Here is an 18,401-nt window from a genome sequence, read left to right on the forward strand (position 1 = left end):
AAGCAAGCAATTATGCAAGCTTGTGAATCAAAATCATATCGTATTGAATCAAGAAATTTGTGTCAATATTCAGCCCTACTCTGTTCCTCAGGAAATCATCAGAGGACTTATTTTGAGTCACTCTGATTATTTTTTAATGTGCTTTTTTTTAGCCTATTTGAAGCTTGACAGACATGGTCACTATGAACCATCGTGTGGAAAAGAGCTGTGTGAATCTTCTTTTGTGTTCAACGGAAAAAAAAAGAACAGCCTGTGGGTTTGGAACGACAAAAATGGCAGAATTTCTTTTTTATTTTTGGGTTTTCCTTTTAAGCACGTCACGCACTTCTGTTGTTTCTGTGAAGTGCGTAACGTTCAAAAAGATGTGACTCACAGCTGGCTTGCTTGGTGTTTCCTTTTTGAAACGCGCTCTACTCTCTGGGTCAAACGCAATGAAACTAACATGCGTGTTTGAATCATTCAGATATGATGCACACATGCAATTTTTACAGAACAAAGATGGTGCTTCACGTCTCATACCTCAAGTCTATTTTTGACAACAACAGTTTCACAAGCTCTAAATATTTGACTAAATCTGGCCCGTGATCCCCTGAGAGAGGATGTCAGAAGGGTTGTGGGTGCTGGCGAGGCAGGAAGCACCTTACGCATCGCGCTGATGCCGAAACCACCGTGGAAAAACGCTGATGCCAAGAATCAATACGCACCACTGCGATGTGCTAGTTGTGTATGTTGGAAATGTTTCTAGAAGGGCAAATGTTGTGAACTTACTGTGGTCTGAACCATGGCATAGTTGCCCAGAATGCACTGGGCTGAGCTAAACAAAACAAAACAAAGATGGCGAACAATTCGAAAGTAATGTTGAACAAGTGTGCTTTTCAATAGTTCAATGTAATAGGGCTGTATGATTAATCAAAGTAAAATCGTAATTATTAATTGGTTGTTTTCAGCAAAAGAGAAGCTTTAAGGTCTCCCTGCAGTTTTCTGCCCAAATAAAAGCTTGTAATATCTGAAAATAAAGAAATTAAGATAACCATAATTATTAGTATTGCAAGTTTACAGTATACTATATTATTTTTCTTAAATACTATTTTTTTTTTTTGCATTATGACTTTTGTTTAATATTTTCATTTAGTAATAATAACAATAAATAAAAAATTTTTTTTACAGTATTTCACAGTATTTTAAATTTAGTCACATTGATATATAACCACGAAATGTTTGGCCCTACAGACAAGCACAGAAAATCTGGAACTTTTTTAAAGATCAAATTCCCCCAAATTGTACAGTTCTACACTGTATTTAAAATAGGGTGTTTTACCCAATACATGTGAATGCTATGCAGTTTTTATACCTTTAGACTATCGTGGCAATAGTTTATCAACATGTTAACGTCAAACGTGAGTTCATTTGTGGTCCACAAAGTTGCTGGTTTACATAAAGCGTTCATCAGAGCTGTGTCTAGTGAAACGTTTGGGTGAAATCTAGAGAACTAGCACGTCTCCAGCGTGCTCCGATTGTTCTTCAAGATCACAGTGAGGTTACGGCCACAGATCTAACTGAGCTTCCACCCACATTGCTCTGCTTTCTCTGAATGGTCTTATAAGGTTAATTAGCAGTCTGTCAATGCAGCTGCCGTTCAGTGGTGTTGTCAGTGAGGTATTAAGCAAACGGCCCCTATAGACAGCCAGGACGTTACTATCCAATTGCAGCAGGCACGCTAAATTTAAGCACTTGTGCTGTTAAAGTCAGCGGACATCAGAATCGAGCCTAAGCGATGTTGACTCGCATAAGACTTGAAGTCCTTAGGGAACGAGTGTCTAATTAGCAGATTTCTAAAAGCGTGAGTCATCGAAAGTGTGAAGTAGCGGCACCCATATGACTGATGGTTGAATCGTTTAGGTTTGGCATAGAGAGTCGAAGTTTTAAGCCAATTAGCACGTTAAATCTGCATCTAAAGAGAACATTTGTGTCCTCTTCCTTGTTAAAGTTAGTTTCACATGTTTATTTGGATCGGTTTAGGCGTACTTTCCAAGTACTGCTTTTTATAAGCTCCATCTGTTGACATGCCGTCGCAGAGTTCCCCTAATGAGTGTGCGGTGGGCACACACATGGTTCGGCATGCTCGTACACTGTTAGAGTGACCCCGCTGGTGTAGTATTAAACCGGTGTGTGTGTGTGTGATTGTGTGCCCATGCTTCCGATTACAGTGAGAAGGCCTCATGTTACCCGGCAGAACTCTGGTCAGAAACTGTGAACAGATGTTCAACGCTGGTGGAAATATAAACAAAACTAGTTCCGCTGTGGAAGGCGTGAGGTGGTTTTGGGTGTGTGAGAAGCACCAAAGATGAGTTATTCACTTCACAAGCCAGTGTGTGTCATCTAGGGCTGGGCGATGTGGCCAAAAAAATTATTACGATCTAATTTTTCATATCAGTCGATATTGATAATTATCACAATAAATGTCAAAGCTTTATTTCTTTCAAGTTTGAAAGGCAGATCTTTGTTCCAAAGTGAAAGTTGTAGAAAGCAGACCGTTAACTGTGCTTTTAAACTACTAGTTTTAAGCTACTCTTTATTGTCAGAACTTTCTTTAGACTGTTCCAGTAATTTTTTCTTAAGATAATTTTTCTTAGTTGAAAAATTAATTTCTTATCTTAGTTTCTGCATGTTCTAATGGTTGATATTGTTTTAAAATCATGAAACAGGTTTGTTTTGCTTGACTTTGCAGTGCAGGCTGCAATATTAATATTACATGTTTTGTCTCATTTGTCAAATTGTAACAATTTTTACAGATGTTGACTGTTTTTGTTAATGAACATAAATTTACAGCAGCATCCTAACTCAAACTACTACTAGAACATTTTTTGGGGGTAAAATTTTAATATTCTTACTGTTTGAGTTTTATTAAAATTAACCATTGGTCTTCCATAGTAGCTTACATTTAGATCATGATAACAGCAGGTAAAACCACACATATAGCACCTCACTACCAATGTAAAGTGTAACTATATATGGTTTCATGGTATTTGTAGCCTAAATACATTTACTGTAGTCTGTAGTATAAAAATGCTTTAGCTTAATCACAAAAAATACTGTAACTATATTCCATTACTCCTTTAATACATGTCCACATTAATAATATACTAAAATTCGATTCAAGACCACATTTACCATGGTACAATACCATGGCACAGTTAGTGTTACTACAGTAAATCCATGGTAAATGATGGTGATTTGTAGATTGAAAAGCCTTCTGACTGCATTGTTGCGCACAGTGTTTCTCCAGTTTGTCAGCGCTGCTTTAAACTTGTACACGGACACATTTGTGTTCTTCACTGAATTCAAGCACTTTTCACTGATCTCACAGCGATGTTTAGTGGTCACATGGTCGAGACCGTTCAGTGAGTAAACGCATCTGCTCTCGTAAGCTCGCGCCGCACGGTTCAAACGAGTAGTGCTGTTTCGTTTCGCTTTTGCCGCTTAAACATTGTATCAAGCATTTATCAAACTCTTGTTATCATTTTATCAAGGAAAATTATATCGCAGTAATTATCGTTAGCGTTTTATCACCCGGTCCTAGTGTCATCCGAGTTGAGTCACACCAGTGTGTTATGGATTTAGATTGCAATCAAATTAAGCCACATCATGGATATTGCGCATATATATATATATATATATATATATATATATATATATATATATATATATATATATATATATATATATATATATATATATATATAAAATATATGTAGATTCATGTTTGTTTATATATTTATATAAATTGTTTTAGCAAAAATACATGTAAAATAATATCTATTTTATACATTTTGTATAATGTTTATATATTACAATATATTGGTGTATTTGTACATATAAATAAAAACTATTGAATACTATTCTTTCTTGTTTCATTTAATAAAAAACTGTTGTAAAACATCTTTTGCCTCTTTTTAAAAAAATATACATTTTTTATCACACTTTAGATTAGGGTCCAATTCTCACTGTTAACGAACTATTTACTACGACTTTTGCCTCAATTAACTTCAATTTACTGCTTATTAATAGTTAGTAAGGTAGATGTTATGTTTATGTATTGGGTGGTCAAGCAGAATAATGCATTAATATGTGCTTAATAAGTGTTAATAAACAGTATCCTAGTAATATGCATGCGAATAAGCAACTAGTTAATAGTGAGAATTGGACCCTAAACTAAAGAGTTACCATCTTTTTGGCAACGGTGGCTTGGTTTTGGTTGAAATGTATAAAATCACCCTTTTAAGCCATTTCAATGCAAGCTCATAATTATATCTAGATTGTCAAGAATATTGTCAGTTTTGTTCTACACACCAGCAGGAATTTGTCTTTCCAAAGCTTCCGTCACAGCAGCATCACTCTTCCCGCTGTATCTCTCGCTCTCCTGTTTTCTCTTTCTCTCCCCTCCGGTCAGACTCCCTCCTCTGCAGCGTCACAGCTGAGCTGCGGTTGCCATGGAGACCTGTGACATCAGCCGGAGCGTGGCGCTCACTGCAGTCATTTGTTTGCGGTGCGAGAGGGAGAGGTCACGATGATGCAGGCCTGTTGCCAGGGCAACTTCACTCCCGTGATTTCTGCTCTCCGCAGATGGGCAGCGAAGTTGCATCGCGACGAGGTTAAACCTCTCACATGATGTTGGCCGTCCGTGTCCATATAGGGCAGCGTTTGCTTCTCGCTCGTCCACGGAGATGCTAAATTAAGGGTAGAGCTGAGCACGGCTTCGGAAAGAAATCGGGATGTTTTGAGGGGCAAATCCCAGGTGGTAAATTTCAACTGGAGAGCTGGAAATCTCTGTGCTCCTTTTAGGGCCTAGTCATTTTTTCATTTGAATTAAAGTCATTCATGTGAAATATGTAATTAGCTAGAGTGCACAGGAATCCTGCCAGGGAAAACTGAACTCCAGTTTTATGCTTTCTATCAGTTATGGTAGTTGCAACACAGCTCTTGGTGCCAACCGTTCATTTTATCGTCGTCATTATGACCTCTCAGCAGTTATTGGCCTTTCTAATGTATTCAGTGTGCATTATTTTCGTCATAAACTATGAGTGAACTGCTTTCTCAGCATAAAAGTACCCTTTGTACCATCAGTACTACCTTTGTAAATCCCCACTAAATTGTTATTATTATAATATTTCAAGCATTTGAGAGACTAATTCTTTCAAACTAGGTCATTTAAAAGTGATTATTAGAGCTTCTATCAGCTGTCAGTGTCTAACCAGAAACTTAATGTGATCATCAAGTGATCGATCATGTTCAGAATCTGAATATGAGAGGCTTAGTGTGTTTCAGTACCAGAGTATTAATGTAGTTTATCCAGCCTAGATGCACAAGTTTAAGCATCAAGGAATTTTAAGTATTAAACTTAGTTGTGTTACTCATCCTGTAGTGTACAGACATCACTGATTCGTCACATGATGAATCTCGTAATTGAATTGCACAAGAAAAATCGCCGTCTCTTCTTGTGTGGTTTGCTTCACTATTGTGAGTTCATCTCATACATCTGATAGAGTGCAAACTCGACAAAAGTGAAGGAAACCGCAGCGAGGTTAAAACCATTGCACTGAAAAACTGGTTCTCAACTGGTGAGTCGTGACCCAAAATCAGGTCGCAAGTCTGTCCTGATAGGGTCGTGATTAGAGGGGATAAAACAATGCTAAATTCAACTGTGCTTGTTGAACATAAGCAGTTTGTTATTATTTATTAATAAGTAGGGCTGCACGATTAATCAAAATAAAACAAAAATCCTGATATGGATTAGTGCGATTATCTAATTGCAAAGACTGCAATTTGATTAAATATATGCGTTGCATATATCGTAGTAAAGCATTGTGTCCTTACGCGTGAGCTTCTCATTATTCGCTGGCGTTTCCAGCGGCTCGGTTCAGAGTAAATGCTGCTCCACATCAACCCCACCTCTGCATGTCCTCTGAGTTTGGGTCAATTTAACATGCATTTGGGAAGCAACAGGCGGCAACCTTCTTCACAAACTTGTAGCGCTCTCCTTGCGGTTTTCTGTTAAAATAAGTTTGGTTTAAAGGCGCTGTATGTAACTTTTTCACTCTACTAAAGCATAAAAATACCATAATATGTTTGCACATATTGAGGAAACATGCTAAGTTCACATACTCGTTTCTCTGAAAAACACTTCTACAGTTATTCTTCCAGTTATTTTACTTTGAAATGTGAGTTTCCAGGCTGGAATGTTTGTTATCGTTTTGGTCTGTGATACTGCACGTTGCCAATTTGCCAATTTTAATTGTCCATTGCGCTCATTCCTGTTGCGTGTGCTCAAGCTGGCAACCCGTGTGAGCGCCGTCCAGTCTGAGGAGCAGGTGGCGGGAGAAACGGGCGGGCGATCGCAGATGTTTTGAATTGGACTGCAATACCTATTTCGACCACTAGTTTTCATTCTTACATACTGCACCTTTAACATTTGAAAATGAAGAAATTTCGTTATGAAATTTGGCACACAGGTAGAGAACAGTCTGAACATTAACCACAGCAATTTTGGTGTATCTAACTATATCCCTCTAGCGCCACCAACTGACAAATTTGAACTTATGTTTATGCTAATAACTTCTGAACCGTAAGAGCTAGAAACAAAATTCATAATTTTTCAGTTGTCATTTTCCGTCGTGAAAATGTTTTCGCCACTCCTAGACGATTTGTCCGATATTCACCAAAATTGACTCAGATCATCTTAAGACCATGCTGGCAAAAAGTTATTAAAAGCTTTTTGATAAACCCAGCCGTTCTCAAATAACGTGTGAACGAATTCGACAAAGAGCATACCTAATGAATGCGAGGCTGTATCTCTGCAATGCTTTAGCATATTGAGACTAACCTTGGTACATGTCATCACAAGCATGACCTGAGGCTACATGCAGTGTTTCAACACAATGCCACCTACTGGTCAGGAGATTTTTGCTGATAAATTCTGAACAGTTTGCCCAAAAATTGTAAAACTGGTCTCTTTTGATTCAGTGCAGTATACCAAGTCAAATTATACCCAATTTTCCCATATATTTTAATGAATCTGGTCTTGATAGATTTCTTGAGTCATACAGAGAACAATGATACCAATTATGCCATATTCGATCGAACTTGCAATCCGTCATTTTGAATTTCTTTGAAAACCTAGTTTTTCAAATTCCTCCTATACTGTTTGTTCGATTTTCACCAAATTTGGCTCAGATCATCTTCAGACCATGAAGGCAAAAGGTTACTAAAAGCACACTGACCACACCATAATAATTTGATTACAGACACCTACTGGTCAAAACTGATAAGTAATGAAAGCGTATTACTAGTAATTGTATTAATGATTTTTAAGCCATTTTGCATAAAATAATCTACAAATGGTTTTAATTAATTTAATTGTCGTTGTTGGGCTGATGCTCCCAGCAATGCTTGCATGACTTATTTTGCCTTTTTGTGCTTGGCCCTGATAATTGCTGCTTGCAATTATTTATTACTATTACTATTATTATTATTTTATAGCCACATTAATATAAAATCACAAAACAAATTGTGCAGTCCTACAAACAAGCACAGCAAACATTAATTTTTAATCCCAATTCTTGTCAGAAAAATGGCAATTCGATTTTTTTTTCCCCAAATCGTGCAGCCCTATTAAAAATTCTCATGTTTGTTTTTAAGGACAATTTTGTTACTTTTTGTACAGTGTTGGTGACAATTTTGGTGCTAAATCAAAATCACTTGACAAGCAACACTCTGTATTGATACAAAGCCGTGGGGGAAAAACATTGCAATATAATTGTACTGCACAGCCTTATGGTGTCAAGACCACACTTCTCTAAGGTGTGTGTGTGTGCGTGCGTGCATGCATGCATGTGTGTACGCGGGATTAATTGTAGCGAGTGCGGGGCCTGATGCCATCTGTCAGCACCATAATGAAGTGCTGGCGACTCCACGCTGGGAGGATGAGCAAAAACAGATACCCCAGCCCGTTCCCTCTCCTGCCTGCCATTTGTCTGTCTGTCCACACCTCCAGCTGCTGACAGCTCACCTCTCTAACTAGAAGACGTGATTGGTCCGTTTCTTCCTGCTCTGCACATGTGAGCTACAGACCTGCGGATACCTCGAATGGGCTCCAGCTTCACAAGCATTATGTGGAATGTGTTGGTCTGGTGTCAGTCCTGACTAGGGATGGGTATCATTAAGGTTTTCAGTCTTACCGATACTGCTTATCAATCTGGTACTTTAACGGTACTCTTATTGGTTCTTTTTGTTATATACAGTGTATATATATATATATATATATATATATATATATATATATATATATATATATATATATATATAAACAGATTAATTAACATTGCTTTATAATCTGAAATGTAAAATATCTATAGCAAAAGAAACGGCAATGTTTGAACAAAACAAATATAAAACATCCATTTGTAAATGGACCAGTTTGCAGGCATTTGTGTTTTATATACATAAGATACAAAAAGAAAAATAACTAAGAAACGGGATACAAATGAAATGCAGTGCTTTAATTTCAGGAATGTTTACTAACATTAATTTCAGGAATGTCTACTAACATTACTGTTCAGGTAAGTAATATGGCCTACAAAAGAAATCTAATAAAGCAATTAAATCTACAATAACTGCATAGTTTTCACTGTAAAGTATAAAGTATAACGTGCTTGTCTAAAGTATAATTTGTTTGTCTAGTTGCGGTGCGTTTTCGGAGCGCACACACATAACACATTGAAGTTGGAAACAGCGTCTTTTGCGTTGATTATTGTGCTTTTAATAGCTCTTATTATTATCAAACACGTCCCGCAATTTAGCAACTGTAGAGTCTGCATTTTACAACGATCACCGATTGTGCTGATTCTGACGTATGGGTTTTTAGGGAGGAATGAATGCGCACCGCTGTGAAGTGAATGAAGCTTTATAATCCTTGGAAGCCAAAATCGAAATCAAAAATAAAATTGGATTGATATGACAGCCCTAAAGTGTAACCAGACTCTCTAGCTCCGCGACAGCAGAACCAGTAACGTCTATTGATACTGCAGTCTTTCATAGTTTAGCACCGGGGCTCATTTAATACTGGATTTCAGTACCCATCCCTAGTCCTGACAGTGCAGTCTGCAAGTTTGTCAGAAAGAGATAGCAGCTGTCTGACATTGAGATATGCACAGCCGCTATTCCCTTGATGGCACGGGCCTGTGCTTTTAAAATGGAAATGTATTGCTCACCACGTATCCGGCGATTGAGGACGAATTAAAAACGCCTGAAACTGAGAGACCAAGAGCGATCATTTCTCAGGCGTCTCGGCTGCGAGACAGTTTGGCACTTGCTGAGCACGGGCTGATGTTGCCACTGTAAGCAGTTTCCAGAGCTTTCTGCTGCTTGTGTTTCCTCGTGTCTTGTGCCAGTCAGGATTGTTTGAAATTCAGGATCGAAGAGTATTAAAACTTTCTTCGTCTCTGAAACAAACTTCACCTTAATGAAGGTCTTTAAAGGGGTGGTATAATGCCCCTTTTCACAATATGTAAAATAAGTCTCTGATGTCCCCAGAGTGTGTATGTGAAGTTTTAGCTCAAAATACCACACAGATCATTTTTTACAGCATGTTAAAGTTGTCCCTTTTTGAGGGTGAGCAAAAACGCGTCGTTTTGTGCGTCCCTTTAAATGCAAATGAGCTGCTGCTCCCGGCACAGAGGGCGGAGCTTCAAGAGCTTGTGTGTGTGTGTGTGTTAGCAGCTCTGATTACCTCACGCAGACACGCACTAAAATGTCAGAAACTGTTCTGCCTTTTATGTTTAAACTGGAGTCAGACAATGATGGAGAGACTCAAGAAGAAGTGACAACATGTAGAATGCAATAGGACGTTTCTGAATGGTTAGTTGATGAATTTATGTTGCTGATGTGGAGTTCAAGTCTTTGATCAGCATATTCTGTCATGATAATCTATAAAATTGCTCGTGTGGGAACTATTGTAAGATGCCCACAGAGTGACATGCTATTGCATTTGTGTTACGTACTGTATTGCATGTGAAAAGACAGATGTGACAGCTTGAGCGGACTCACAAATGTGCAAAAAGCAAATATCTTCCTTTGCTTTGAACTTTGAGCGTTGTAACTTTGCAGATGTTGTTTATGCTCAAACAGCAACATTACACACTAACTAAAGTTAGAAAAGTGAAATCATAATCAACCACCCCTTTAAATAAGCATTGTCACCTTTTAATCCCACTATCATCTTGATAATGCAGAGTCACGGCTGATGGGATCTGTGTGGCCATCTGCCCTGCGAGTGTGCCAGCTCCACTCTCCTGTCATCATCCATCTTTTATTTAAACATAGAGGACGCGTAACAATTACATAATTACACCTACATTTATGTCAATTAGTTCAAATAGAAATGTAAAAAAAAAAATTGCTGTACAGAATTAAAACTGATTTCTGACACTTTGATCCACTTTTATGTTCACTTTCAGGGGCCCGGGACACAGTTTTAAGGGTAGACACTTTCCTTCGCCGGGCCTGTTATTTAGGCTTTTCTATAGTAGACTTAAGTGGGCCGAACTTCTCCTTGATGGCTTCACAAGTAAGTTGATATGCCATTAGCAACCAGATGCTTCTAACTACCTTCGTATGACCTTCTCAAGTGAGGCAGATATGAGGCATGTGCCACCCTGACTGGCACAGTGGGCCTTCTCCCAAAATTCACAGCTCCGGAGCCATGCCAAGACTGTACCCTATTTTTACGGTTCTGTCTGCTGGAATTCACAGTGAGACTTGGCTTATCTTACTGACACAAAGCTGAAGGTGTGGCATCCTTGATTGGCCAACACCAGTAGCGCTGAGCATGTAATTGACTTCTGTTGGGTTGGAGTCAATTCTGTTTTGGCATAGACTGTCACCTTTACATTAACGTTGAGTTTCGAGTGTCCCAAGAGGTTTTAAGATTCAAGCTTGGCTTAATATTATCGATTTAACTGCATTGGCACTATTAGATGAGAACTAAATTGAGCTGGATAATTACACTAACTAGTGATGCACCGTTCATGATTTTTCATGGACAATTCTTTTTCTTTTTTTTTTCTTTTTTTTACAAACAAACTGGCCGACAACAGTTGTCAGTTGCTGAATTTTTTCTTCTTTAAGCAAATTTATTTGTTGTTTATTTGCTTTATAACAGGCAAACTGGCCTTAAACCAAAAATATCTATTGCAGAAATTACAGACAACCACTGCATTTAAATCATGATCCAAACAAAGATTCTACACACTTGTAGCTTGAGCAGTTGTTTTTGATTTGAATTAGATTGTATAATTTCAAAGTTTAAGGCAAAAACAGAATTACCTAACTTTAGCTTTGTGAAATTATGCTGCATAAGACACCTACACACTAGACTTGTAGTCAAGACCGCCTAAACCGAGACCAAGACACTACCAAGACCAGAGGGTATCGAGACCAAGACAAGACCAAGACCAAGACAGACCAAGTCAAGACCGAGACCAAGTCAAAGACCGGAGGGGAAAAAAACAGACTAGTGTTGAAGCTAAGCAATAACTTGTATTTATTCAAGAACAGCAGCATACTAGGGTTCAGCCGCAGTTTACATTCAATACATATTAGACGGTATTACTTCAACTACACAGGCAGAACAATACAGAGACAGACCATGTCATGTGTGTGACTGTGAGCTCACTGTAAATGTTTTTGCAGACTGGGTGAGATCAACTATGCGTAACAATTGCATGACGGCTGTTACTGCACTATTAGAGGATTGAGACTCCCTTAACTTTTGTGTACTGAGAACTGACATGACTGGTACTGACTGGTTCATCTGACAAAACAAACACCTCCAACACCATCTTGCTCCTCCAACAACTGTCTAAAGAATGAGAAATATGTAACCAATTGAAATTATACTTAATGTGTAGATGAAATCGTAACATCAAATTAAAGATACACAATTATAAACTTGGATTAGGCCTAATGTTTAGTCAACACAACGGAGATATGCAGATGATATTTAAAAGACCATTAATTTAGTCTAACACCATCTTAAATACAATACTGTAATCAAACAACACACACACACACACACAGAGAGATATCAAAGACACAAATTCATCTAAGCAAATGCCTGCCTATCTCTGCCGATTTCGGAGTCTCCAAATGAATCCATTCTGCAACTTTTAAATACATAATAAAATGTTTAAAAACGAAATTATAGGCTTAAGTGCAGGATCCGAAAGTTGGTCGTTTTGTCGCTATGGTTACACACACACACACACACACACACACACACACCGTTGGCGGTGCGCTCAAAGTCATCTGTCAGTTGTGCAGTTACCCAAAATCTCTTGGATGAAGTTAAAACCCATCATGTCACTGATATGTGTTTTTTAAACCAAGTGATCAAAGTGCCCGTTGCCGCTGCGATCAGTGGCGCGGATAAAGTGTTTTCTCGTGTGGCTCGCGCACACGCCGAACTGTCTTCACTCGGACGCGCGCTTCAATCCGTTCCGTTGCGGATAATAATGTTGCATTATCGAACGTTGTGTCGTCGTGGATATTGTAGTATTGTATTGCTAAATCCCCCGACCACTATGTCGGTCTGAGACAGCGAGACCTAGACAAGACCGAGAGGTCCGAGACCAAGACAAGACCAAGACCAAGACCAAAGACAGTCAAGGCCGTGACAAGACCGAGACCACGTAAAACCGGTCTTGGTCTCGAGACATACATCACTACTACTACACACACACACACACACACACACACACACACACACACACACACACACACACACACACACACAAAACAGCAGACGGACTGAATGAAAATGTAAATTCAGAGTAAAAGAAAATATCTGAAGACAGTCAGTTCCTTTCAGAAATGCAATCATATAAACTTCAACCCCCAATTCAGTGTTTATATTTTTCTTCCTATATTTCGAGCATCGTGAACGTTGCTGTGCTGGTACAGTATTTGCTCTGCAGGCGCATCTGTGTCCTCTTCTTAGCATCCGTCTTCAGCGTGTCCTGTCTCTGGCCTGTGTTAACATCCTGTTTATAGACTTCATAATATTTCCACACAAATTACATTTGGGGAAATTATTGCAATGCAGTTTCTGCGCAGTTCCGAAATCAAAATCGACCAAAATAAAACTAAAAACTTTGTTTGGAGCAAAAACCAGTTCTGATTTATGGCTGGTAAACCGGTGCATCTCTAACGCTAACTTTGCAACATTGACACTGTTGTTGAACTTGAGCAAAACAATGATAAAACTATTGTCTTCTGTAGAGCTGCATATAGCTTTATTGAAATTGTTTCATAAATGCAACTGACAGTTAAATAAATTGAAACAACAGATTTGAACTGAATTGAGCTTCATAATGCCACTAACTGTGCAACATCGACACTGTTATTGAAGTGTATTGAGTCAACATTGAACTAACATGAGCAGAATAATGACACTGTTGTCTTCTGTATATAGCTGAATTGATCCTGTTCCATAATTGATGAGGTTTACAATATTAACTCAATATTATGTTATTTTCCTGTTTATTAATGTGACGCTGCTTTGAAACAATCCGTATTGTATAGTTTAATATAAATAAATGTGACTTGACTTTAATTCCAGTCCAATTGGAAGTCTGTGAACCCTAATCTCTGATCTTTCCCTCCCTGCAGAAAAAGAGTCGTGAAGAGAGCGAAGGCGAGGGCAGCGGCGTGGAGATCCTGGAGAACCGACCCTACATAGACGGCCCAGGCGGTTCTGGTCAATACACCCATAAGGTTTACCACATAGGCCAACACATCCCTAGCTGGTTCCGCTCTATCTTGCCAAAAGCCGCTCTTCGTGTGGAAGAGGAATCCTGGAACGCCTACCCATACACTCGTACACGGTGAGTGCCATAGCGCCTAATAATAAAACCCTCCGGCTCTTTTTCAAGAGTACCACAGATGAATATCCAAAACAGCTTTAAATATTCAAGTCAGGCCTTGTTGTTCTGGTCTTAAATAAAGGTGCTCTAAGCGTTGTCACACGTTTTTTAGGCCAAAAATTTTTTTGTCACATACAGCAAACATCTGATCACTATCCGCTAGCTGCCTGTCCCCTGAACACACTGTAAAAAACGCGATCTCTTTAGACAGCCCAGGGTCCACAAACGGAAAGAAAAACAAACTGGCCCAGCCTGGACCACGAAACATAACAAACATTGCTCCAGCCAATAACTGACAAGAATGATTTGGGGGTGGGGGTTGGGGGGTTAGTGCGCGTGCACATGAAGGGGGGAGTGGAGGAGAGAGAAGCATGAAGAGGGAAGTTAGCTAGAGGAGAGATGTCCTAGACAACGACTAACGCTAAAAATGTATATTCTTGAGAATTTTTATATGGCCGACACACGACCAAAGAGACGACGTTCCGATGACCAAATAACGAAGAAAGAGGGAAAAGGAGAAGGAACGCGCGAAATCCTGAATTTACATCGGAAAGGCGTTCAAAAGGTGGAGAGAACTCCGCCGACAGAAGGGCTTCCAATCCGACATTCAGGTGGCTCTGTTTTTGCTGGACAGGCGGGTAAATCCAGTTTTTTTTTTTTTTTTTTAAATGGTTCATGACTGTTTCAGGAAGCACGGAAGGGAGGGGGAGGGGACGGGATGAGGAGGAGGGAGGGTCGACCTAGCCTCCGTTTTGATTGACAATACTTTGAACGTCAACAAGAAGTGACGTCACCCAACATCACTTTGAGCACCTTTAAATAATAGATGTTTACTTTCTTAAAGAGGCCATATTATCCCCATTTTCAAAGTCTTGATTTTGTTTTTGAGCTCTACTAGAATAGGTTTTCATTCTTGAATGTTTAAAAAACACATTATTTTTTCCCATATTCTCCATTGTTGCAGCACTTCTTTCCAGTCTCTCAGTAGCACTCTGTGTAGTTCCTTTCTTTATGAAGCCCCTCCTTCTGAAAAGTGCAAGTTTGAGCACGTTTGAAATTTTCAAAATGTCATGTCCCTTACCGTAACTGTGAGTTTCAACACACTACTAACTAACTCAACCAGGCCCCGGCCCTTTATTCTGCATCTTAATTATTTAAATGAGGAATAGTGTGACGTGTTCGTTGCCGGGGGCCGGTTTCACAAAGCTATTTTAGACTGGTCTATAGTGTTAGACTAGTCTAAAATTTGCTCATAGACTAGTCTTATGCAAGTTAGACTGTTTCACAAAAATAAAGACTGACTTAATTTAGACCAAAAAAATTAGACGCCTTACTCCCAGGCTAACTTAGGTTTAAGACTCTATGTTACCTTGGCAACCAGCAGTAACAATCAGTTAGCCTACATTACAAACAGCCAGAAGAAAAGGGAAAATGGCTCATCATTTAAACATTTCTTCTTGTTACTACATTCCCAAGTAAAATGTCCTTGTAACTGTTAGGGCCGTTACATAGTCAACGCGAGCAACGATCGACGTGCTCCCTTTCATAGTCTAAACAGTGGACGCAAGCGTCACGGGCGATGCGTGAAATGCAATACACCGCTCACGCAGCAGGGAGTAGTAGAATCATAGTGGAGTCATAGCTCTGAACGCCCGCCTATTTCGCTTCAAACGCTCGCTTTGGACGCGCGAATGGATTAAAAATGTTCAAGCGTCAAACTATACGCAATAGACGCGGATTTGACGCTCTATTCGCGTTTGGTGTGAACGCAGCATAATAACAGGCTGCGATGCCAAGATTGCAATGCTGGAATGTGTGTGTGTGTTTCAGAGAGAGAGAGGCACGGGCGCGATCGAACAGTGGAAACATAAAAACATACTCCGTCATTTATACTCCTCCAACAAACACATATTTTCCGCTGGGGTAAACAGCACTGAGCGGTTGAATGCGCTTACTCGATCCGCCATGTTTTTTTTTTTTTTTGAAAAGTGTCTTATTTTACCCAGAATGCATTGCAGTGTAGTCCTACTTAAGATAGTCAGAGTCTTAAGTGCTTTGTGCAACGGTCTGATTTAGATGTCTATCTGAAGTCTGACTATCTACTATATCTAAGCCATAGTCAAAGTCTATCTTTGTGAAACCGGCCCCAGAAAACTCAAGACTACAATGGAGGCGTTTCAGGGAGATCAGAAACACTGACACTGATATAGAGAAGAACTCCCGCTGGAGTAACTTTGCAGAGCTTTTTCATGCTCAAACAGCAACATTACACACTAAAGAAAGATGAACATGTAAAAAAGCATAATAGCACCCCTTTAAAGCATCTTTCTGGTCTTATAGTGAATGTTGCAATGATTCACGTTATTCCATGAGCAGAGTTTCACGTTGAGTGCAGCTTAGGGATAAACTTCCACTGCAATAAACATGTATCTGTTACCTAATGAAGGGGTCATGGTAGGTATAGACAACGCCTGTGTGAAGAGAGGATAAGCTCGCATGAACCTCTGTGGTAATGCATGACACTGATATGATGAAATGACATCTGAGTTAATCTCTCCTCGCCTGTCCTGCAGCTACACGTGTCCTTTTGTCGAAAAGTTTTCCATCGATATCGAGACGTACTACAAGCCGGACACGGGTTGCCATAATGACGTCTTCAACATGTCCTCGGCTGAAAGGAGACAACGGGATATAGGTATTGTTGCACTTTCTTTATTTTCAACCATCAGGCATGCTTGATGCATTCATTTAATTTATGCTTTTGACCGTTTCAAAATATTCAAATCAGCAAAACCACAACTGAGCATCTAGAACAATTGAGTTTCCACATTCGCATGCTTTTTACCACATGAGCACTGCCTTCTTCTGTAACCAATCTCAAACATTTTCAAGCTCTCGAGTCATGCCTCAGTTTAAGATGCAGGCAGCGTGTCGCTTCATTGACATAGTATCATGCTGCTGCTGGGTAACGTGCCGCTGCACGAGAGCCCCATTGCACTCTGGGACAGGTACTGGAGGCTTTCTGAGATGAACACAGACAGACGCAGGCACTGCAGGGGGAAGCGCCCTGTGAATGCTGTTACATAACTCCATTCCTGACTGAAAACATGCACCTTTGTCAGTGTGCTGTGGAGACACCTAGAGGCCGTCTGCCAACACGGCAGTCTGCGAACAGGAACAAACAACCCAAGATCAGCAACCGTGAATAATTGAAGACATACAACGTTAGATTAAGACATGACAGATTAGAGATCTGAATTAAGAGTTTGTTCTTTGAGAAAAGGCAAGTGAATAAACAAAGAAGAGTAAAAATTACGATCCCACTCAATGATTCTGGTTCCTTAACCATTTCACTAGTAATTTTTTAATAATTTCAACTAAAGTCTTCCACTGTCAAAAACTGATCCTGATGTAGGTGTGTTTGTGTGTGTATATATGCATAAAAATACAAAAAATATATATTTTTAGTAATACGTATTCGTTTTTCTAAACAAAGTTCCATTTATGGACACAACAAAAGTTCCTTTTTTAATGGAACAACCCGATTCCTAATGCTAAATGAGAAAGACTTTATGACTCATACGACAAACAGATAAACTAGGTTTTACGGCCTCAGACAACTCAAGGTCCATGTTATTACCCTCAATAAAATCTCTGTGATGAACTGATTTGGTTTGCATTAATGGATTAAATATGAACCCCGGTTCACCACCATTCGTGCCTTGTTCACGATCCTTGTTGCCTTTGTAGCAATCGCTAATGGAAGCAATTGTCTTTCACAGATCCTATCGATATTGTGAAAGATTTCATTGCCCCTCATGAGTACCTAGTTGAAGAGGACCCTAAACTCTACAAGTCGAATAAAACCCAGCGGGGCCCCCTGTCTGATGACTGGATCACGGAAATCAACAACAACCCAGGCAAAATGCCCGTCATGTGCGCTTACAAGTTGTGTAAAGTGGAGTTTCGATACTGGGGCATGCAGTCCAAGATTGAGCGCTTCATTCATGATGTGGGTAAGTGTTTGGAAATATTCAGACACCTCCTTGGGATTTTCTAAATATTTATATTTATTTATTTATTTATATATATGTGTGTGTATATATCCAGTGAATTTATCAACTTGGTACCAGTACCAGTCGGTGGTGTCCTCTACCATATGTCCACCACTGTTATTAGCACTGAGAGGACATTTGTCTCTTCAATAATTCTATGTGAGTCAGCTGATCCATCTGTTGCATATGTGCGTGAATTGATGCTTGGTAACATCCTGTTATCGTTGTGCGTGGGTGGGCAGCAGGTGTCAAGCGTTTTGTCAGGAAAAAAGCCCTTAATCATTAACCTGCACTTAATGAAAACGAGATTGATGCAGTGCGGATCCAGTGAAAATCAACGATTGGAGAACCACCTCCTCCTGACTACATC

General features: G+C 39.4%; 1 protein-coding gene across 6 annotated transcripts in view; it reads left to right on the forward strand.

Annotated features, from left to right (window-relative positions):
• Positions 1-18,401, forward strand: part of pitpnm2 (phosphatidylinositol transfer protein, membrane-associated 2) — a 63,413-nt gene that overhangs the window by 22,064 nt on the left and 22,948 nt on the right. For all 6 annotated transcript variants that reach the window (XM_084104497.1, XM_084104500.1, XM_084104499.1 and 3 more), the window contains exons 3-5: positions 13,723-13,937; positions 16,550-16,671; positions 17,759-17,992. In XM_084104497.1, the coding sequence (XP_083960623.1) occupies positions 13,723-13,937; positions 16,550-16,671; positions 17,759-17,992 (571 nt within the window). The remainder of the gene's footprint in view (positions 1-13,722; positions 13,938-16,549; positions 16,672-17,758; positions 17,993-18,401) is intronic.

Source organism: Abramis brama (assembly GCF_963993115.1).
Source record: "Abramis brama genome assembly, chromosome: 25".
Classification (NCBI taxonomy): domain Eukaryota; kingdom Metazoa; phylum Chordata; class Actinopteri; order Cypriniformes; family Leuciscidae; genus Abramis; species Abramis brama.